We start from the raw sequence: 24,041 nt of genomic DNA on the forward strand, positions 1-24,041 counted from the left end.
TATTTAGAACTACCTTCTGCCACCACCCATCTTGTATTCTCTTTGCCCTCAGCAAGCACCTCAGCTGGTCATGGTTCTTTGTCTGGTACAGGAAACCAGACCTTCATTCCTGAAGGGTCTGAGTCAGTAGTAGTGTTGTTGAAATTGGGTTACTGCAGTTTTCCATTGACTTTAGTCATAGGGCATGGCAGTACTAAGAAATGTCCTAAGGGATTGTCTGTATTCCAGACATTTTCTTCTTTACCTCTACTATATAATATGAATCCAATTTCTTTTCCATAATCAGGATCAATCACACCAGCCAATACAGTAACTCCCGTCTTTGCCTGTTGATCCAGAGGCATAAGAAGCCCCAAATGACTGGGTGGCATTCTTAAATTCCAGTTCAATGGAATCAGTGTTGTGTCTCCTGGTGGGAGACATTTAGACCTGCAAAGCATGGGGTAGTGGTAACAGGAACCAGAAGTTGTGCGAATGGGTCACTAGGGGTAATAGTGAGTGTTGCCACTCCCATTTCCATCCCTGGATCCTAGACCCATGAATCCTGGCTATGGGAGAAACGGCACTATATATCAGATGCTGGTTTAGAGCATATGCAGCCTCCTGGAGAACATTGCCCCAACCCTGCAAGGTATTGCCACCCAGCTGGTACCTTAATTATGTCTTTAGAAGGCCATTCCATAATTTTGTCAATCCTGCTGCTTCAGGATGATGGGAAACATGGTAAGACCATGAATTCTATGAGCAGGGGCCCATTGCCACACTGCATTTGCTGTGAAGTGATTCCTTTGATCCGAGGTGCTTCTGTGTAGGATAGCATGACTTAGATGAGGTACTCTGTAAGTCCACAGAGTGGCAGAAGCACAGTGTGCATGGAAGGCAAATCTGTATCCAGAGTAAGCCTCTATACCAGTAAGAACAACACACTGTCCTTTCCATGGTAGAAGTGGTCCAGTGTAATCAACCTGCCACCGGGTTGCTGGCTGATCACCTTAAGGAACGTTGCCATATTAAGGACTCAGTGTTAGTCTTCATTGCTGGCAGATAGGGTACTCAGCAGTGGCTATAGCCAAGTTGGCCTTGGTGAGTGGAAGTCCATGTTGCTGAGCCCATGCATACCGTGTATCCCCCGCTATCATGGCCACTTGGTTCATGAGCCCACTGGGCAATGACAAGTGGCTGAGGAAAGAGAATGACTGGTTTCCACAAAATACGTCATCCTGTCCACTTGATTGTCAAAATCTTTCTCTGCCAAGGTCACCCTTTGGTGAGCATTCACATGAGACACAAATGTCTTCCTTCAGGAGCCATGATGGCACAGTGGTTAAGAGCTCAGCTGCTAACCAAAAGGTCAGAAGTTCGAATCCACTGTCTTTCAGGGAGGCCACAGAAAGGGGCTGTATTGCTGCTGCTGTTTGCTTTTGAGTGATGTCTGCATGTCACGTAGAACCCTGTGTAAACCAGGCATGAGTTTTCTCTTCCTCAGCCAACTGATCATAATGAACTACCCATGAGGCCATAGGTATAGACTGGGAGAGGGCAGGGAATAGGACAGGAGTGGTGACCATGGGCTTTTGGGCCACTTTCTCATGCAACTTGTGCCGTCATGTCCTGCTTAGGCCCAATCGCATATATAATACTTCCATTTAATAATGGAGTGCTGCTGTGCACATCCAACTATGGCTCTGTGGGTCAGACAACACCTAGTTCATGATGGGCAGCTCAGGCCACATGGATAAGCATTCAGTCTCTACTAACGCCTAGTAAGAAGCCAATAGCTGTTTCTATAAAGAAGAGTAGTTACCTGCAGAGGATGGCAGGGTTTTGCCCCCAAATCCTAAGGATCTGTGCTGTGATTCATCAATAGGGTCCTGCCAAAAACTCCAAACATCATCTCTATCTGTCACTGACAGTTCAAGCACCATTGGATCAGCTGGGTCATATGGCCCAAGTGGAAAAGCAGTTTGTACAGCAGTCTGAGCCTGTTACAGAGTATTTTCTTGTTCTCCACATGTAAAACTAGCAGTGTTTCGAATCACTTGATAAATAGGCTGGACTAGAATACCCAAATGAGGGAGGCCTTACCTCCAAAATCCAAAGAGGCCCACTGGGCATTGTGCCTCCTTTTTACTTGTGAGAGGGGCCAGATGCCATAACGTATTCTTCACTTTAGAAGGAATATCTCGACATGCCCCACACCACAGGACTCCTAGAAATTTTACTGAGGTGGAAGGCACCTGAATTTTTGTTGGATTAATTTTGCTATCCAAATGGTAGGCAGTTCAAATCCACCAGCTATCCCTTGGAAACCCTGTGGGGCAGTTCTTTGTACCATAGGGCTGCTATGAGTCAGAATTGACTTGATGGCAATGGTATTTTTTTTTTAAGTATGCAAATGATTTAACAGTAAGTCCAGAGTCATCATCACTTCTTCCTTATTAGGTCCAATCAGCATAATGTCATCAGTGTAATGGAACAGTGTGACATTTTATGGAGGGGAAAGGTGATTAAGTTCCCTGGGGACTAAATTATGACATAGGGCTGGAGAGATGGTGTACCCCTGAGATAGGACACTGAAGGTATATTGCTGGCTGAAGGGAAACTGTTTCTCATTTTCCTTCAAAACCAGAATCAAGAAAAAGGCATTGGCCAGATCAGTAGCCGCATACCAGGTATCAGGAGATGTATTAATTTGCTTAAGCAGTGAAAACACATCTGGAACAGCAACTGCAATTGGAGTCACCACCTGGTTAAAAAAAAAAAAGGTTAAGTTTATGATAATTCACTGTCATTCTCCAAGATTCCTGTTTTTTGCACAGGCCAGATATGTGAGGTGAATGGGGATGTAGTGGGAAAAACCACCCCTGCATCCTTCAAGCCCTGGATGGTGGCAGTAATCTCAGCAGTCCCTCCAGGAATGTGACATCCCTTTTGATATACCATTTTCCTTGGTAGGGGCAGCTCTAATGGCTTCCATTTGATTATTCCTACCATAATAGTACTTGCTTTACTTGTCAGGGATCTAATGTGGGTGTTCTACCAGTTGCTGAGTATATCTATTCCAATTATGCATTCTGGAACTGGGAAAATCACTACAGGGCGGGTTTGGGGACTCACTGTGAGACAGCCCTGAGCTAAGATTCCATTAATAACCTGACCTCCACTTTGACTGGAGGGCCAAAGTGACGTTTTGGGTTTCCTGGAATTAGTGTCATTTCAGAGCCAGTATTCAGTAATCCCTGAAAAGTTTGGTTATTTACTTCTCCCCGATGAATAGTCAGTCTCCTAAAAGGCTGTAGATCCCTTTGGGGAAGGCTGGGAGAATGATTAAAAGTATAAAGATTTTTCAGTGTAATGGGGTCCTTCCTCAAGGGGTCCTGGCCTCCCCTTCATTCCAAGAATTGTGGGTCTGTAAACTGGCCCAAGTCTTGGAACTGATTGAGGGGCTTTGGCTGTATTCTGACAGTTGAAGTTAGACTGCCATTCACTTGACCTAGAATTCTTCCTCTTGTAGAAATCAAGTAAATATTAAGTAGATTTCCCATCTTTTTCACTCCTAGGGACACCATGACTAAGTAGCCAATGCCATAAGTCCATTCAAGTCAGACTGTTCTTATCGTTGCTTTGATTCAGCTGTCCGTTAAGGTAAACATACCCACCTTGTCTTGGTCGATTAAGTGGCACCATTTGGCCCCTATCACCACAGGGTCCAATCAGCCCTATTGTAGTCAGCCCTATTGTAGTTAGGTGTCTTAATTCAGTTACATCAGTTCCCACTGTCAAATCTGACTTCCATAAAATAGTGGGGCTCACTTCACAGATTTTTTCCTCATCATTGTGTTAAAAGATGTGTCCTCTGGGCATCCCATGGGTGGGTCTGTGCATCTAACTTGATAAATCCACCCTAGCATGCCAATTTCCGTAAGCCTTTGGATTCCTTCTTCTGCAGTATACCAAGGCAGGTCTGGTACTTCAACTTGATTTAGTGTAGGCCAGCATGTAATTTATGCTTCAGCAAACCAACCAAATAAACTATTAGATCCTTTCCTAGCCTCTCAAGCTCAAACAATGAATGAAGAACCTGTGCTTAGAGGGCCCATAACTCAGACTGATCCAGCTTTATGTTCCTTGCACCATTATCCCACACCCTTAATAGCCATTCCCACACATAAATTCCCCAGGTTTCTGTTTGTACATATTAGAAAAGTCAAGCAGTTCTTTTGAAGTGTAGTGTACGTCCTCTTAGGTCACACTTTGTATTTCACCTTTTGTGTCTTATTGGGACTTAAGTCTAGTTATAGGTTTAGAAACAAAAATGGGTGGTGGAGATGTGTTCTAAGAACATTTTGCAATGTCTTTTAAGTCACCTGCCTCAGACAACAACCCAGGCAATGACTCAGATGCCTCCCCAGGGAATATCTCAGACAAAGGCTCTTCAGGCATAGCTGGGTTAATCTCATCACATGGGAGTTTAATTGTTTTAGTGGGAAGAATGGCTTAGCAGATAAGGATAGAGCAGTCTCTTCAGAAGAGCCCTGAGGGCGTAGTGGTTAAGAGCTCAGGTGCTAACCAAAAGGTAGGTAGTTCAAATCCATCATCCACTCCTTGAAAACCCTATGGGGAAGTCCTGCTCTGTCCTATAGGGTCGCTGTGAGTTGGAACCAACTCGACAGCACCTAACAACAACAACAGTCTCTTCAGATGGGAGTGAAAGGGCTGGTTCTGTTGGCAGGAGCGATTCGAAAGAATTTAGGGACTCAGGGTCCCCAGCATCCTGATTATCTTGCCCCTGTGTCCCTGTTGTGGATTGAATTTTTTTCCCCCAACTTGGCTAGGCTATGATTCCCAGTATTGTGTGATTGTTCACCATTTTGTGATCTGATGTGATTTTCTTATGTATTATAAATCCTACCTTTATAACATTAATGAGGCAGAATTACAGGCAGTTATGTTAATGAGGCAGGACTCAATCTACAAAATGAGGTTGTGTCTTGAGTCAGTCTCTTGTGAGATATAAAAGAAGCCAGTAGAGGGCACCTAATGTTAGCAAGAATGAAGAACCAAGAGGGGAGCGTGTCCTCTGGACCCAAACTCCCTGCACTGAGAAGCTCCTAGACCAGGGGAAGATTGATGACAAGGCCCTTCCCCAGAGTCAACAGAGAGAGAAAGCCTTCCCCTGGAGCTGGCACCCTGCATTTGGTCTCCAGCCTCCTAAATTATGAAAGAATAAATTTCCTTTTGTTAAAGTCATCACTTACGATATTTCTGTTATAACAGAAGGTATAACAGACAGTCTCCATCCCAAGTTTCAGGATCCCATTTTTTCCCAATCAATTTAATTTCAGATTCCGTTTGAGGTTGGGAATTCATTTGGTGTTGTAATTCAGCCACTGTTACAGTAAGACTCTGGGTTTGGTTTTCTGCAATACCAGCTCTATTACTACAAGAAATAAGGCTTTCTTTCAGGACACATTTGGCAACTTTGAGATCATTTATATGGTGCTTGAGCTGTGACTCTGAAGCCCTGAGCTCATCTCTGCCTTTCACCACTTTGTCTAGTAAAAGTAGGACCAGCCAACCAGCTTTCTTATACTTCTCATTCTGACATATTTGCAGAAAAGCATCAAATGTGATCATCCAAAGTCTTGTCTCCCAATAGTTCGTGCTCTATTGGTGGTGATATTTTGTATATTTCTGTTACCATGTCATTCCTTGGATTAGCAATGGCTTCTTTACTACTGGAAGCAGAGTCTTCAATATCTTTAAGACTAACTGGACTTAAGAACCAATTTAGAAAACTCATCCATACAAACTTGTTTCTCTAGAACCACTCTTGGTACCAAATGTCTTAGGCTGGGTTCTCTAGAGCAGCAAAACCAGTGAAGTGTGTGTGCGTGTGTATGTGTGTGTGTATATATGTGTGTGTATGTATATACATGTATATATGCACATACACAGATTTATCTCAAGGAAATGGCTCTTACACTTGTAGAGGCTGACAAGTCCCAAGTCTGTGGGTCAGGTGTCAGGCTGGAGGCTTCTTCTGATTCGAATAGCTGCAGGGCTACCAAGCCAAGATTGGCAGGTCAGACAGCAGGCTGCTGGATCGCGGGCTGCAGAGGCCAGTGAACCCCAAGATTGGCAGGCAATTTGGCAGGCTGCCGGCTCAAGCTCGAAGAGCCAGAGGTCAGATGATGACAAGCCAGATGCAGGATCCAGAGCAAGCAAAAGCCAGTAAGCGTTACCAGAACACCCATGTATATTAGATGCAGGTCCCCCCTTCGTGGAAACTCCCTTACAACTGATTGGCTGAGTATATCAGATCACATCATGGAGGTGATTAAATTATACCACAGAATGGAGGATAACTACATCATTATAAAACTGCCAAACTGCATCATTACATAACTGCCAAACCGCTGAGAATCATGGCCCAGCCAAGTTGGCACACAACCTTAACCCTCACAGGGACATATCACTTTTTTTTTTTTTAATCCATTCATTTGTTGATGGACATTTGGGTTGTTTTCATCTTTGGGCTATAGTGAATAGTACTGCTGTGGGCATGCGTGTATATTTTTATTGTTTTAAAAATATATGTAACATTTGACAATTTAACATTTTTTAGTATGCACAATATGGTGACATCAATTATATTAATCATGTTGTACAACCACCACCAATACCCATTGGCAAATTTTCTATTACCATAAACAGAAACTCAGTGCTTCCTGATTATTGACTCCCCATTTCACATTCTCCCCCTGCCCCTGGTACCCACTAATAAACTTTTATCTCTAGATGTTTACCTATTCCAGATATTTCATACTAATGAGTTTATACAGTATTTGTCATTTTGCGATTGACTTCACTAAGCATTATGCTGTCAAGGTTTATCCATGTTGTAGCATGTGTCAGGAATTCATTTATGTTTATGTTGTTGTTATTAGGTGCCATTGAGTCCATTCTGGCTCATAGTGACCCTGTGTACCACAGGACGAAGCACCGCCTGGTCCTGTGCCATGCTCACAATCGTGGTTATGTTTGAGCCTGTTGTTGCAGCCACCTTGTCAATCCATCTCATTGAGGGTCTTCCTCTTTTCCACTGACCCTGTACTTTACCAAGCATGATGTCCTTCTCCAGGGACAGATCCCTCCTGATAACATGTCCAGAGTATGTAAGATACAGTCTGCCATCCTTGCTTCTAAGGAGCATTCTGGTTGTACTTCTTCCAAGACAGATTTGTTCATTCTTTTGGCAGTTCATGGTATATTCAGTATTCTTCGCCAGCACCACAATTCAAAGGCATCAGTTCTTCTTTGGTCTTCCCTATTCGTTATCCAGCTTTTGCATGCATATGATGTGATTGAAAATACCATGTTTTGGGTCAGGCGTACCTTAGTCTTCAAGATGACAGCTTTGCTTTTCAACACTTTAAAGAGCTCCTTTGCAGCAGATTTGCCCAGTGCAATGCATCTTTCGATTTCTTGACTGCTGGTTCCATGGGTGTTGATTGTGGATCCAAGTAAAATGAAATCCTTGACAATTTCAATCTCTTCTCCATTTATCATGATGTTGCTTATTGTTCCAGTTTATCTTTATGGCAGAGTAATATTCTGTTGTGTGTATGTGTTTTTCTAGTGCCAACTGGAAAAGTATATATATATATATATCCTACATTTTGCTTACCAATTTATCTATTGAAGGGCGTTTAACTTATTTCCACCTTTTGGCTATTGTGAATAGTTCTTCAGTGAACATTGGTATACATGTGCCTGTTTGCATCAGTGATTTCACATCTCTTGGGTATATACCTAGGAGTACAATTGCTGTGTGATATGATAATTCTATGTCTAACTTTTAGAGGAATTGTCAAAAATTTTTTTATAGAAGCAGTACCATTTTCCATTCCTACTAGCAATGAATAAGGTTTCCAATTTCTCTACATCCTCACCAACATTTGTTTTCCTTTTTTTTTCTTCTTTCTTAGCAATCCTAGTGGGAGTGAAATGGTATCTCATTGTGATTTTGATTTTCATTGTCTTAATGGCTAATGATGTTGAGCATCTTATTATGTTCTTATTGGCTATTTGTATATTTTTGGTGAAATATCTATTAAAATCTTTTGCTCATTTTTTGTTTGGATTATTTGTCTTTCATTGTTAAATTATAGGAGTTCTGTGTATAGTCTGCATATTAACCCTTAACTGGTATATGGTTCTCAGAAATATTCTCTCAGTCTGTAGGTTGTCTCTTCACTTTGTTATCAAAATCCATTGTTGAACAAAAGTTTAATGTATATGTATATATATTTTCTGATGAAATCCAGTTTATTTATTTTGTATTTTGGTGTCATACCTAGGAATCCATTGTTAAAAACTAAGTCCTGAAGTAATACCTCTGTATTTTCTTCTAGGAGTTTTATGATTTTAGTTATTACATAGGTCCTTGATCCATTTTGAGTTGATTTTCATGTATGGAGTGAGGTATGAATCAAACTTGATTCCTTTGCATGTAGATATCCAGTTGTCCCAGCATCATTTATTAAAAAGACTATTGTTTCTCCATTGGACGAACATGGCACCCTTGTCAAAAATCAATTGGCCACAGATGTATGGGTTTTGTCATGGACTCTAAATTATATTCCTCTGGTCTTATATGTTTATTCTTATACCAGTACCACCCTGTTTTTATTACTGTAGCTTTCTAGAAAGTTTTGAAATTGGGAAGTGTGGGTTCTCCTGCTTTGTTCTTTTTCACAATTGCTTTGGCTATTCAGAGGCCCTTGAAATTTCATATAAATTTGAGTACTAGTTTTTCCGCTTCTGCAAAGAAAACTGTTGCAATTTTGATCAGGATTGCATTGAATAATGTTGGGTAGTATTGACATCTTAACAATATTTAGTCTTCCAATCCATAAACATGAAATGTTTTCCATTCATTTAGGTCTTCTTTAATCTCTTTCAGCATTTTTTTAAATTTATTTTGTTGTTTTTGAGAATATACACAGCAAACCATACACCAATTCACCAGTTTCTACATGTACAAATCATGGCATTGAGTACATTCTTCAAATTGTGCAACCATTCTCACCCTCCTGTTTCGAATTGTTCCTCTTACATTAACATAAATTCACTGCCCCCTAAGGTTCCTACTTAATCTTTCAAGTTGCTGTTGTCAGTTTGATCCCTTATAGATAGTTCTTCAACGAGCATAATGCTCAAGGCAGAACTTTTTTCCTAGTTGAGTTAAACTATTGTTTGGTTTCAAGAAGACATCAGGAGATATTTTTGGTTTAAGGTTTAAAGATTATCTCACAGCAGTAGTTTCAAGGGTTCATCCAACCTTCATGATTCCGGCAAGTCTGGATTGCGTGAGAATTTGAAATTCTGTCCTGCATTTCCCTGCTTTTGATCGGGATTATTCTATAGAATCTTTGATCGAAATGTTCAGTAGTGGTAGCTGGACACCATTTGGTTCTTCTCGTCTTAAGGCAAAGGCGGTAGCTCTTCATGGGGGCTGTGAGCCACACATTACGTATCCTCCTCCTGCTCCTGACTCTTCTTCCTCTGTTGCTTCAGGTGAATAGAGACCAATTGTCATGCCTTGGATGGCTGCCTGCAAACTTTTAAGACCCCAGACACTATGCAACAAACTAACAGGTAGAACAGAAGCGCTAAACAAGTTATTAGATGAGGTGTCCCATGAAACCATAACCCTAAACCTCCAAACCAGGAAACCAAATCCCATGAGGATTTTGGTTGCACATACGCAGCCTCAGCATCTATTCTTTTTTTTTTCCCCTGTTGTTGTATAAATATATCTGTCACACAACTTTTGCCAGTTCAACTTTTTACAGGTATACAGTGTATTTGCAGCAATTACAATAATTGGCTGTGCAACCCTACCCTAAATCAGTGTGATATTTCCATTATGATTAACCCTAATTCCCCCCTCCTTCCTGCCCTGGTAACTGCTAATAAACTTTTTTCTCTATTCATTTGCCTTTCTTCTCTTTTTATATAAATCAGGTCATATAAAACCTACCTTATGTGGAGTTCGATGAGTATCTTGGATTGGTATCTTCCCATCTTTCACGATATCAGGGGAAGTTTTCTGCCAACAAATCTTCAACAATTCTCTCTGTATTTTCTGTTATTCCTCCGTGTTCTGGTACTCCAATCACTCGTAGGTTATTTCTCTTGAAAGGGTCCCACATGATTCTTAAGATTTCTTCATTTTTTTTTAATTCTTTTGTCTGACTTTTCTTCAAATATATTGGTGCTAAGTGCTTTATCTTCAAGGCCCCTAAATTCTTCCTTCCACTTGCTCAATTCTGCTCCTCTAACATTCTATTGAGTTGTCTAATTCAGTAATTTTATTGTTAGTCTTCTGAATTTCTGATTGGTGTATCTCTATGGATTCTTGTAGCTGATTAAATTTTTCATTATGTTCTTGAATAATCTTTTTTTTAAATTTTTATTGTGCTTTAAGTGAAAGTTTACAAATCAAGTCAGTCTCTAACACAAAAACTTATATACACCTTGCTACATACTCCCAATTGCTCTCCCCCTAATGAGACATTCTGCTCCCTCCTTCCACTCTCTCTTTACGTGTCCACTTCGCCAGCTACTAACCCCCTCTACCCTTTCATCTCTCCTCCAGGAAGGAGATGCCAACATAGCCTCAAGTGTCCACCCAATCCAAGGAGCTCACTCTTCACCAGCATCTCTCTCTAACCCATTGTCATGTCCAGTCCCTGTCTGAAGAGTTGGTTTTGGGAATGGTTGTTGTCCTGGGCCAACAGAAGGTCTGGGGCCATGACCATTGGGATCCTTCTAGCCTCAGACAGACCATTAAGTCTAGTCTTTTTATGAGAATCTGGGCTCTGCATCCCACTGCTCTGCTCCCTCAGGGGTTCTCTGATGTGTACCTTGTCAGGGCAGTCATCAGTTGTAGCCAGGCACCTCTAATTCTTCTGGTCTTGGGCTGATGTAGTCTCTGGTTTATGTGGCCCTGTCTGTCTCTTAGGCTCATAATTACCTTGTGTCCTTGGTGTTCTTCATTCTCCTTTGATCCAGGTGGGTTGAGACACATTGATGCATCTTAGATGGCCGCTTGCTAGCATTTAAGACCCCAGATGCCACTCTCCAAAGTGGGATGCAGAATGTTTTCTTAATAAATTTTATTATGCCAATTGACTTAGATGTCCCTGAAACCATGGTCCCCAAACCCCTGCCCCTGCTATGCTGGCCTTTGAAGCATTCAGTTTATTCAGGGAACTTCTTTGCTTTTGGTCTAGTCCAGTTGTGCTGACCTCACCTGTATTGTGTGTTTTCTTTCCTTTCACCTAAAGTAGTTCTTATCTACTAATTAGTGAACACCCCTCTCCCACGCCCCCTCCCTCCACCCTCTCATAACCACCAAAGAATATTTTCTTCTCTCTTTAAGCTATTTCTCGAGTTCTTAAAATAGTGGTCTTATACAATATTTGTCCTTTTGCAGCTGACTAATTTCACTCAGCATAATGCTTCCACATTACTCCGTGTTATAAAACATTTCACAGATTCATCACTGTTCTTTATTGAATATCATAATTTATCCATTCATCTGTTGATGGGTTCCTTGGTTGCTTCCATCATTTTGCTGTTGTAAACAGTGCTGCAATGAACATGGGTGTACATATATCTGTTCGTGTAAAGGCTCTTATTTCTCTAGGATATATTCCAAGGGGGTGGGATTGCTGGATCATATGGTAGTTCTGTTTCTACCTTTTTAAGGAAGCACCAATTCGATTTCCAAAGTGGCTATATCATTTCACATTCCCACCAGCAGTGTATAAGTGTTCCAAACTCTCCACAGCTTCTCCAACATTTATTATTTTCTGTTTTTTGGGTTAATGCCAGCCTTGTTGGAGTGAGATGAAATCTCATTGTAGTTTTGATTTGCATTTCTCTAATGGCTAATGATCATGAGCATTTCCTAATGTATCTGTTAGCATCCTGAATGTCTTCTTCAGTGAAGTGTCTGTTCATATCTTTTGCCCATTTTTAATTGAGTTGTCTTTTTGTAGTTGAATATTTGCAGTACCATGTAGATTTTAGAGATGTCATAGGGGAAAACTTTTTCCCAGTCTGTAGGTAGTCTTTTTTTGATGAAGTCTTTGGATAAGCATAGGTGTTTGATTTTTAGGAGTTCCCAGTTATCTAGTTTTTCTTCTGCATTGTTAGTAATATTTTGTAAACTGCTTATGCCATGTATTAGGGCTCCTAACGTTGTCCCTTTTTTTTCTTCCATGATCTTTATCATTTTAGATTTTATATTTAGGTCGTTGATCCATTTTGAGCTCCTTTTTGTGCACGGTGTGAGGTATGGGTCTTGGTTCATTTTTTTTGCAGTTGGATATCCAGTTATGCCAACACCATTTGTTAAAAAGGATGTCTTTTCCCCATTTAACTGATTTGGGGCCTTTGTCAAATATCAGCTGCTCATATGCGAATGGATTTATGTCTGGATTCTCAATTCTGTTCCTTTGGTCCATTTATCTGTTATTGTACCAGTACCAGCCTGTTCTGACTACTGTGGCTGTATAGTAGGATCTAAAATCAGGTAAAGTAAGGCCTCTCACTTTGTTCTTCTTTTTCAGTAATGCTTCACTTATCCGGGGCCTCTTTCCCTTCCATATGAAGTTGGTGATTTGTTTCTCCATCTCATTAAAAAATGTTATTGGAATTTGGATCAGAATTGCATTAAATCTATACATTGTTTTTGGTAGAATAGACATTTATATAATGTTAAGTCTTGCTATCCATGAGCAAGGTATGTTTCTCTAGTTATGTAGGTCTCTTTTGGTTTCTTGCAGAAGTGTTTTGTAGTTTTCTTTGTATAAGTCTTTTACATCTCTGGTAAGATTTATTCCTAAGTATTTTATCTTCTTGGGGTCTACTGTAAATGGTATTGATTTGGTGACTTCCTCTTCGATATTCTTTTTGTTGTTCTAGAGGAATCCAACTGAATTTTGTGTGTTTATCTTGTATGCTGATACTCTGCTTAACTCTTCTATTAGTTTCAGTAGTTTTCTTGAGGATTCCTTAGGGTTTTCTATGTATAAGATCATGTCATCTGCAAATAGAGATACTTTTAATTCCTCCTTACAAATCTGGATGCCCTTTATTTCTTTATCTTGTCTAAATGCTCAGCCTAGGACTTCCAGCACAATGTTGAATAAGAGTGGTGATAAAGGGCATCCTTGTCTGGTTCCCGATCTCAAGGGGAATACTTTCAGGTTCTCTCCATTTAGGATGATGTTGGCTATCGGCTTTGTATAAATGCCCTTTATTATGTTGAGAAATTTTCCTTCTATTCCTATTTTGCTGAGTTTTTACCATGAATGAGTGTTGAACTTTGTCAAATGACTTTTCTGCATCAATTGATAAAATCATGTGATTCTTGTCTTTTGTTTTATTTATATGATGGCTTACATTAGTTGTTTTTCTAATGTTGAAACATCCCTGCATACCTGGTATGAATCCCACTTGGTCATGGTGAATTATTTTTTGGATATGTTGTTCAATTCTGTTGGCTACAATTCTGTTGAGGATATATGCATCTAAGTTCATGAGGTGTATAGGTCTGTAATTTTCTGTTTTTGTGGTGTCTTTACCTGGTTTTGGTATCAGGGATACGGTGGCTTCATAGAATGAGTTTGGGAGTATTCTGTCTTTTTCTACGTTCTGAAATACCTTTAGTAGTAGTGGTAGTAGTAGTTTTGTAGAACTCTGCAGTGAAGCCATAGGGCCAAGTCTTTTTTGTTTTGAGAGTTTTTTGATTACTTTTTCAATCTCTTCTTTTGTCATGGGTCTATTTAGTTGTTCTACCTCTGTTTGTGTTAGTTTAGGTAGTTAGTGTGTTTCTAGGTTTTGGATTCTGCCAAGGCTTGCTTTATGACCTAATATGTGATCTATTCTGGAGAATGTTCCATGTGCACTAGAAAAGAAAGTATACTTGGTTGCTCTTGGGTGGAGTGTTCTGTATATGTCTGTGAGGTCAAGCAGGTTTATTGTGGCATTTAAATCTTCCGAGTCTTTATTGAGCTTTTTTCTGGATGTCCTGTCCTTCACTGAAAGTGGTATGTTGAAGTCTCCTACTATTATCTCACTTTTAATTGTTGATAGAGTTTGTTTTATGTATCCTGTAGCCCTGTCGTTGGGTGTATAAGTATTTCATATGGTTATATCTTCTTGGTATATTGTCCCTTTAGTCATTATATAGTGTCCTTCCTTATCCTTTATGATGGATTTAACTTTAAAGTCTGTTTTGTCAGAAATTAATATTGCTACTCCTGCTCTCTTTTGAATGTTATTTGCTTGATATATTTTTTCCCATCCTTTGAGTTTTAGTTTGTTTGTGCCTCTAAGTCTAAGGTGTGTCTCTTGTAGGCAGCATATAGATGGATCATGTTTTTTAATCCATTCTGCCACTCGCTATCTCTTTATTGGTGCATTTAGTCCACTTACATTCAGCGTAATTATGGATAGGTATGAATTCAGTGCTGTCATTTTGGTGTCTTTTTTTGTGTGTTGTTGACAGTTTTTTTTTCGCACTTAATTTTATGTGCTGAGTAGATTATCTTTATATATTGTCCTTTTAGTTGTTGTTGTTGATTTTGTTTCTGCTGAGTCTCTATTTTTTTCTTGTATTTTATTTTAATGTGTAGGATACTTTATCTCCTTCGTGGTTACCTTATTAAAAAAATTTATTTACTCCTATTTTTCTAAATTTAAATCTAATATTTATTTCTTTGTATCACCTTATCTTCCTCTCCATATGGAAGATCTATGATTACATTTCTTAGTCCTTCTTTATTCTTTTAATGTTGTCTTTTTTAATGTAATAACATTGCTTTACCTGTTTTGAACATTTTTTTAATCTTGATTTATTTTTTTGATTTCCCTTTCTGGTTTGACTTCGGACTGTTCTGCCCAGTGTTCTAGTCTTGTGTTGATACCTGATATTATTGATTTTCTAACCAAAGTACTCCCTTTAGTATTTCTTGTAGTTTTGGTTTGGTTTTTACGAATTCCCTAAAGTTCTGTTAATGTGGAAATGTCCTAATTTCACCTTCATGTTTGAGAGACAGTTTTGCTGGATATATTTGAATAACCTTTTTAATTTCTTCAACTGTTTTATCTTGTGCTCCTTGGCTTGCTCTGCGAATTGCCTAATCTCCTTCCTTAGGTCTTGAAGAGTTCTGTATGTTAATATTTTGAATTCTGCATCTGGTAATTCCAGGAAGGCACCCTCATCCAGAAGATCCTTTGATTCTCTGTTTTGAGAGCTTGTTGAAGTGATCAGGATCTGTTTCTTTATGTGGTTTGATATTGACTATTGTCTCCAAGCCATCTATAAGTTATTATATTAGTTTATTTTATGTTTGCTTACTGTATCCTAGTTTCTCTCTTGTTTTGTTTTGATATGCCCAAATGGGTTACTTGAGGAGCTAGCTTGATTATTTTCACCTTTGGGGCTCTGACCTCCTGTCACCAGATGGCTAGAACTGTTATCAGTTATATGAGCTTATGAGTCCATTCACTTTTCTTGTGTGGCTTCAGCTCAGGTTTCCAGGTAGCTGGTCATCAAGCATGTGGTATAGGCTCTGTCCTACAGTCTTAGAGGGGCAGGGTTGATTGGTGTAGCTACCAGTATCTGGTTGCAGCAGGAGGTCACGCTCTGAACACGGCAGGGGGCTAAGAACTGTCTCCCGAGTGTCTCTGATGAAAGCACATCCCTGTTCCCTAGAGTGCAGGTGGGTGAGTTCTGCAGATGGAGCATAGGCACCTAGTGTTTTTGGTTGTAAGGAATGGGAGGTACAAGTTATCCTTGGACCCCTGTCCTGGGGCCTGGGTGACCTGAGAGGAGCCACCAGTCCTTAGGCCCCTGATGTGGGTAGGTGAGGACCCTGTTTAATAGGCAAAGCTGTGTCAAATATCAAACACCCACCTCTCCATCACACAGCTTAAACAGTCGCAGTCCGCCAGCAAGGGCCTATTCCAAGAGAATAGGCCCACATAGGTCCATGCAGGGGGGAAAGGTATTCAAAGTCCATGGCACGTTTATGCCTGGACAGGAGCCACTTCTGTCCTGAGCTCCCCAGATTAGTGGAGATGGCAAATTATCTTTTCCTCCTGTTGTAAAGTTATTCCTTCTCCAAGTCCAGGAGCATGGCTCAGGGCACTCAAATGGGCCTATCTGAGGCCCAGGGAAATCAACAGCAACTGAAGCCAGCTTGGGGGCGGGGGGGGGGCATGGTAAAATATATGCAAGTACTTAGCTTTTGCCGAGAGCACCAGTCTTCTTTGGTTCCAGAGGTCTGAGCAGGGTGTGCACCTGGCCTCTTCTCCCTAAGGAAACTGTGGCTGAATGCTGTCACCAGCCTGCTGCAGCCACTTCTGGGAATGATGCCTGAGGGATCTCAGCGATTCAGGTCTGGCAACTCCTCTCCGCTTCTGAACAGTCTCACTCTCCCCGTGCCACTTAGTCTGTTTTCTAACTTTGCCTTTGATGTTCAGGGCTCGTAGCTTGTCATAAATATAATCATTTCACTTGATTTTTTGGGTCTTTGTTGTAAGAGGGATCGGCAGAAGCATCTGGCTATTCCACCATCTTGGCCCTGCCTCAAGTCGGGTCATGTAATATTTATCCTTTTATGACTGATTTATTTCATTGAGTATAATGTCTTCCAGCTTCATCCATATTGTACCATGTATGAAGACTTCACCTCTCTTACTGACTGGGTAGTATTCTGTCGTATGTATGTACCACATTTTGTTTACCAATTCATCTGTTGTTGGAAAAAAAAAAAATTTTTTTTTTTTTTTAAATGTTTAGGTTATTTCCACCTTTTGGCTATTGTGAAGAGTGCTGCAAAAGAACAGTGGTGTAGAAACCTCTGTTTGAGTTTCTCCTGTCAAGTCTTTTGGGTATATACCTAGGAGTAGAAGTGCTGGGTCATATGGTAGTTCTATTTTTAGTTTTTTGAGAAACCACCACACTGTTTTCCACAACAGCTGTACTGTTTTTGCATTCGCACCAGCAGTGGGTAAGGGTTCCAGTTTTCCCACATCATTGCCACTTTTGTTGCTTTCAGGTGTTTTTTTTTGTTTGTTTGCTTGCTTGCTTTTAATCTTAGCCATACTAGTAGGAATGAATGGTATTTCATTGTAGTTTTGATTTACATTGCTTTGAATGCTAATGATACTAAGCATCTTTTCATGTGTTTGGTGGACATTTAAATGTCCTCTTTGGTGAAATGTCTGTTCAAATCCTTTGCCCATTTGATGATTGGGTTATTTGCTTTTATGTTGTTAAGTTGTCAAAGTTTTATATATACATGATTATTAGATTCTTTTTGGATATCTGGCTTCTGAAGATATTCTGCCATTCAGTAGTTTGTCTTCTCTTTTTTGGTAAAGTCTTTTGATGAACAAAATTTAGTTTTTATGAGGTCCCATTTATTTATGTTGTCTTTTGCTGTTTGTGCTTTTGTTATTAGATGATTTTCATTGCATAAATCTTTCACATCTCTTGTTACATTTATTCCTAGGTATTTTATTTTTTAGATGCTAGTGTAAATGAAACAGTTTCCTTAACTTTCTTCTCAGATTGCCCATTGCTGTTGTATAGCAACATAACTGATGTTTGTGAGTTGACCTGTATCCTGTAACTTCACTGGATTTCTTCATAAGCTCTAGTGGTGTGTGTGTTCTTTGGGATTTTCTGTGTATAGGAAAATCCCAGTCATCTGCTGGTCGAGATAGTTTTAGTTTTTCCTTTTTAATTTGGTTACATTTTGTGTATTTTTCTTGCCTAATTGCCTTAGCTAGAATATCCAGGACAATATTGGATAGCAGTGGTTAAAGTGGACATTCTTGGCTTTTTCCTTATATTATGGGAAAGCTTTCAATTGTTTACTGTTGAATATGATGTTAGCTGTGAATTTTTCATAAATGCCTTTTATCATTTTGAAAATATTCCCTCTGTTCCTAGTTATCCGTATGTTTTTCTCATGAGAGGGTGGTTGAATACTTTCAAATGCTTTTTCTACAGCAATTGAGATGATTTAATGTGGTGTACTACATTTATAGCATCTTATGTTGAGCTACCCTTACATTCCCAAGATAAATCCTGCTTGGTCATGGTATACAATCCTTTTATTATGCTGTTGGATTTAACTTGCTAATATTTTTATTGAGGATTTTTACATCTATATTCATAAGGGATATTGCTCTGTAGTTACATTTCCTGCTTTTTTCGATGCTTCTGTGGAGGGACAGGTGTTTGGAGCTGCTTATTCAGCCATTTTGTTGATGTGACTCATTCTCTCCTTCTTTAACTAGTCATAAGTTTAATCAAACTTATCTTATACCAGTAGCTGAAAGATTTTCTACTCAATGAGACTCAAACCTGGAAGATACTTTTGCTAATTTTGTACTTTAGATGACTTTTTAATATTTTTTTCTCTAATTTCATTTGAGAGGGGGAGAAAACCATTTTACAGTGTATAAAAGCAGAGATCGCTATAAGTAAGGACTGTATGGTATTATGCATAATATTATGAAGTTTTGTTACTTCTAAGAATATTTATTTAAGGGTAATTTTTATTTAAACTTGTCTTTACATGATTTTATGCCAGTGTCAGTTCCACTTATGCCGATTGATGTGTGTAAAGACTGCATGCAGATTTTTCTTCTGCACGTGTAATGTTTGTTAGCATTTTCAATAACTTTGCTCAGTGTTTCCAAAATTTTGCTCCAAGTAATTAATATTAATGGTTATTTTTAAAGAAAACATACCATGATTGCATACCTTTGAAAACCATGATATCTACAATTGGAATTTTATAATGTACATTATCATTTTAAACTCTCTTGTTATTCCTGTAGCAAATAAATCTTTTTAACTTTAATTTTTCTTCAGCATGAAACAATATTTTCCAAATAAAATGTTTATTAAATCTTGGGAAATACCGCTTCTGATTAACAGTTAAAATATTTCTTGATTTGGAAAAAAAGACATAAAAGTAAATTACATGTAATTAAATTATATGAAATTGTATGAATTTCATATATTTTATATGAAATTAAATTATATGAATTAAATAATATAACATGAACCTGATTTGAACATTAACAGGTACTATTGAATCTTGGTAGTACTGGAGAAAAGCATCTTTTTTGATCCTTCATGTAAAGTTAGCTTATGTGGCATTCTAAGAAAAAATTTACTTATTAGCCTATTCTTTATTCACAGTTATCTGCAGTCCTGGATCTTATAATCCCCGTGATGGAATTCAATGCCTTCAGTGCAATAACAGCCTGGTATATGGAGCAAAAGCATGCTTGTAGCACATTATTTTGAATTCCTCAGTGATTTATTAAACACACAAAAATTTTTTGAAAAATGTATATAATCAGTATTATGCCAAAATTAAATATATTAGATTTTACAAAATATGGTGTCATCATTTTACTCAAACACAGTATGTTCAGATGCTTTGTGAAGGTGAACACCTGTATTCTTTTTCTATTTATGCCAGACCTACATGTGACTCCAAAATATCTTTTGTATCACTGCTTTTTAAAAATGCTTTCAAATATACTATATAGGGTTACTTCAAAGGATTTTTGAAGATTTGTTCAATTATGTAGGCTGGATTTGGGCCACCATATTCTTCTGTAGTCAATTTCATTTCAGCTAGTTTCATTCCTTTGATTTAATTTTATGGGATTTTATTCCTTCTATAGAATTTGAACTTTCACAGTTCAAAGTCATTTTTAAACACTGGGGGTCTAATTATTGCAATTTTTAGCCTCTTTAGTGTAAGACCTACCTCTAAGCACACCTTGGGTTTTTAATATGGTTCAGTGTGGCTATCTTAAAACTTTGCAGTTTAACGTCGTTTAAAGTACCTTTTTGACATTTTAGAATGGAGAAATCATTGCATTAGCCCATGTTAATGTTTGAGCTTTCTCAGTGAAGAGAGAGTGGCTAAGAATCAAACAATTATCACAATCTTTGTTTCATTGCTTTCACTATTAAAATGAGTATTATACGATAGCTGTTACTACTGCTACAACTACTACTGTCTCTCACATTAGGACGTTATATTTGGATATGAATAATTGCCATAAAATTTAATATTTAAATATCATGAAAATACATTAAAGTATATATATCAGTATTATGTCAAAATTAAATACATTAGATTTTACAAAATATGGTGTCATCCTACTGATATGTCAAAATTAGTAGGTTCTCAATTTTTTAAGTACTGTTTTATTATATTTACATTAACTTTACTGTCTGATATCCACTGTTTTGGTCTTCATATCTTTTTTCTTAAAACAAACATTTATAAATGGAAATAAAGAAGTTGGATGTAGGCAAAATTGTGCAATATGTTGACAAGCAAAGACTACTTATACCTAGGATCCAGTGTGGCTTTTAAAACTGGCCAGTTAATGTAAGCTGAGAGTTCTAACACATATACAAAGGGACGAAAAATGACATGTAGCTCTATTTGTTTATGAGCACTATTTAAAAAATCTCTTTAGGCTTTCAGAACTATAATTGTTTTCATATAACTTCTGGAGGTTTTTCAAGTGCCTGTTTTTCCTCTAATAAGTACAGTGATATATTGAACTTCACACTGTTTGGGTGAGTTATTGTTCTTCTCTAATTAACTAGCATACGTATTATGTAACTAGTAAAAAAACCATCTATCAGTACATGTCTTTCTGAGTTTTTTCAAATTTATTAGTTGTATAATAATGATAAATTGGAATGAATATTCTTTCCTTTGTACTGAAAAGTTAGGTGCTTTGTACCTGTTTGGCTAACTTATTTTCTATTAAAAAAAAATTGAGTAATTTGATTTATGATACATTTTACTGAGCATGAACATCTTTAGATCAGTAGCTAGTCAGCCTGAGAAAGCAAAACCAGTTATAATGGCAGTGATAAGCACTGGTGATGACGGTCAGATCAAGAAGAGATAGATGGTAGATAAGGGTAGATAAAAAGGAGGATGATTATCAAAATTATATATTTTACCTTATGAAGGCAGACTGGAAATAAGACCACATAAATATCAGAAGGTAGACCAAGGTAAGATTAACAAAGTCCGTGCAAAGAGAACAATCTGTAGAAATTGAAACAGAGGACAAAACAGGGAAGGAAAGAAAGTATTCATTGCTTCTCTTTCTGGGTCCCCATAGTGAAATGTACCTCGCTGTATTGCACCACTTATCACATTTATTTTTGTTTGTTATGTATCTATCTGTCATCCACATTCAATTATACTAGTATATTCCTGGGTTCCTAGTCTTTAATATATTTTTAAAAATTAATAGAATATTAATGTTTTCAAAGTATAAATCCTTCAATAAGACAAAAATTGTTTCTATTACATTAACAAACAGGATGTAAAATGTAGTTGTTTAAAATGATAACAATATATATGATATAAATTATAAACTAATGCCCAAGAGATTATTGTCATAAAGCAATTTTGTGTTTATCATTTTTGTTTGAATCAAAATATCTTACACTTATATAATACATTAATTTTCACAGAACATTTTTAAAAATTGCGTTGACCTGTAAAGGTAGCAGGGCATATATGATTCCCATATTGTGTTTTACTAATAAAATTTTTTCTCATGAATGTGTAATAGGTGTTCATTTGGCAACATGTAAAAAGCACCTTAGCAATTTCAGTCCATTAACCTCACTTAAAGAAAACTATCCTAAAAAAGTAAATCAGATGAAATATTACATCCAGTGATATCAGCTGCCACAGTATATGCAATAATGAACAGGGAGTTAACAAATGACTTCAAAGGGAGTAATGGTTGAGTAAATTATACTGTTTCCATAAGATAGAATGTTATTGAGCCATTAAAATAGTATTTTAAAATTGAATTAACTAAGCAAAGTTAAATATATATACATACATATATTTGAAAATATATATATTTGAATGTGGATTTATCCGTAATATTATTATCTGCATTATTTTTAAAACAAATGCACCAAAATATTAACAATGGTTGCCTTATGTAATGGGACCATGTGTGAGGTATTAAATTTACTTCTTGATGCCGTCTGGTTTCAAAATTTTCTACAATGAAACAAGTTATTTTGAAGTAGGGCCGACATGGCAGAATAGTCAGACCCTTCCTCTTATTCCTCTTACAACAAAGACTCGAAAAACAAGTGAATTGATTATAAATGACAATCTAGGAGCCCTGATCATCAAAGACAAAGCTGGAGGAGTCAGACTGAGTGGCAGGGGGAAGGAAAGACAGTTCAGAAGTGCTGAAGAAGTGCCAGTCATGAGGTTACCAACATTCTGCTGGCTGGATCAGCCGGCACACCCAGGCTGAGGCGAGCAGTAGCCTTCAGGACTCCTTTTACCATGTTCGGAGAGGCCAGGCCAGTAGAGAGTCTCAACAAGCCTCTGGAGCCAGGTCGAAGTGGCACCGGATCTGCAAAAGTTAAGTACAGGTATCTGACCTACTTTACGGGGGGTCAAAATAACCTCTCTCCCTCCAGGACACTCACAGTGGAAAAGTGCCTCTTTGCCTTCACCTACCCTCCACCGCACTCTACTACACCACCAGTCCCACAGTATTCAACAAATGCAACACCCCCTAAGCTGAAACTCAAGGCTATCTAACCCAAACCGGTCTTGCAGCTTTAAAAAAAAAAAAAAAGCCAAGCCCTCTAAGCCAGGAACTCAGGACTATCTGTGCCCAAACCAGTCTTGGAAGGAAGACCAAAGAATAATTTATACCTTTGAATTGTGGTATTGGCGAAGAATATTGAATGTGCCATGGGCTGCCAATAGAACGAACAAATCGTCTTGGAAGAAGTACAACCAGAATGCTCCTTAGAAGCAAGGATGGCAACACTGAGTCTTGCATACTTCGGACAAGTTATCAGGAGGGATCAGTCCCTGGAGAAGGACATCTTGCTTGGTAAAGTACAGAGTCAGCAGAAAAGAGGAAGACCCTCAACGAGATGGATTGACACAGTGGCTGCAACAATGGACTCAAGCATAACGACTGTGAGCATGGCACAGGACTGGGCAGTGTTTCATTCTGTGGTACATAGGGGTGGCTGTGAGTCGAACTGACTTGATGGCACCTAACAACAACTGTCCCATTGATGCTGTACTAGATAGAGTACATATTTTACTGCGCCCTCTCCAACATTATTTTTTAAATTATTATTTAATTTCATAGATGTAACTGGTTTCTCATTTTATATTTTTATTATTTTTGAGTACTACCCATTGCAGTCAAGTGGATTCTGACTCATAGCGACCCTGTAGGACAGAGTAGAACTGCCCCATAGGGTTTCCAAAGAGTGGTTGGTGGATTCCAACTGCTGACCTTTTGTTTAACAGACTTAGCTCTACTAGTGCAGCTGAAATTCCTCATATAATAATGCTACTGCTGTTGTGGATATTAGTTATTTAGTGCTTAATATGTGAAAGGTTTTGTTTGAAAATCTTCAGAGAGATTGTATTTAATTGCCAACCTTGTGATTTAGTAGTACTACTATCATTTCATATATGAGAAAGATGAGTCACAATAATTAAATAATTTCACCAAGTTTACCTATCTAGTAAGTGGTGAAGACATGTGCATGTTAAGGTTTGGTTTTGCTGCAAGTTACAGAGAGCCCTAATCCAGTGGTTTCTTTTCCTCGCACAAGTCTATCAGTTGTCAATGTAGAGCTCATGCAGTGACTCCACAGTGTCATCCTTACCTCAGGCCTCCTGTATTTTCTTTCTCCACCATCTTAGGCATATACAGTGTTTGTCCTCATGGTTGCAGGTGACTACTAGGCTTCCAGGTATTGAATTTGTCTTCCATTCAGAACAAAAACAAAAAAAGATAAAAATCCTCTTTAAGGACTTCACATTACATTGAACAGAATAGTATCACATGGCCACTACTATTTGTAGGGGAGG

The 24,041-nt window shown here is 38.3% G+C and overlaps 1 protein-coding gene across 1 annotated transcript in view; it reads left to right on the forward strand.

The window, feature by feature from the left end:
* The window catches only part of ZPBP (zona pellucida binding protein), a 202,016-nt gene extending 180,189 nt beyond the window's left edge, over positions 1-21,827 (forward strand). The window contains exon 8 of the mRNA XM_003407109.4: positions 19,310-21,827. Within this exon, the coding sequence (XP_003407157.1) occupies positions 19,310-19,404 (95 nt within the window). The 3' untranslated portion in view covers positions 19,405-21,827. The remainder of the gene's footprint in view (positions 1-19,309) is intronic.
* Positions 21,828-24,041: the final 2,214 nt, after the last annotated feature.

Source organism: Loxodonta africana, chromosome 8, assembly GCF_030014295.1.
Source record: "Loxodonta africana isolate mLoxAfr1 chromosome 8, mLoxAfr1.hap2, whole genome shotgun sequence".
NCBI classification, from domain to species: domain Eukaryota; kingdom Metazoa; phylum Chordata; class Mammalia; order Proboscidea; family Elephantidae; genus Loxodonta; species Loxodonta africana.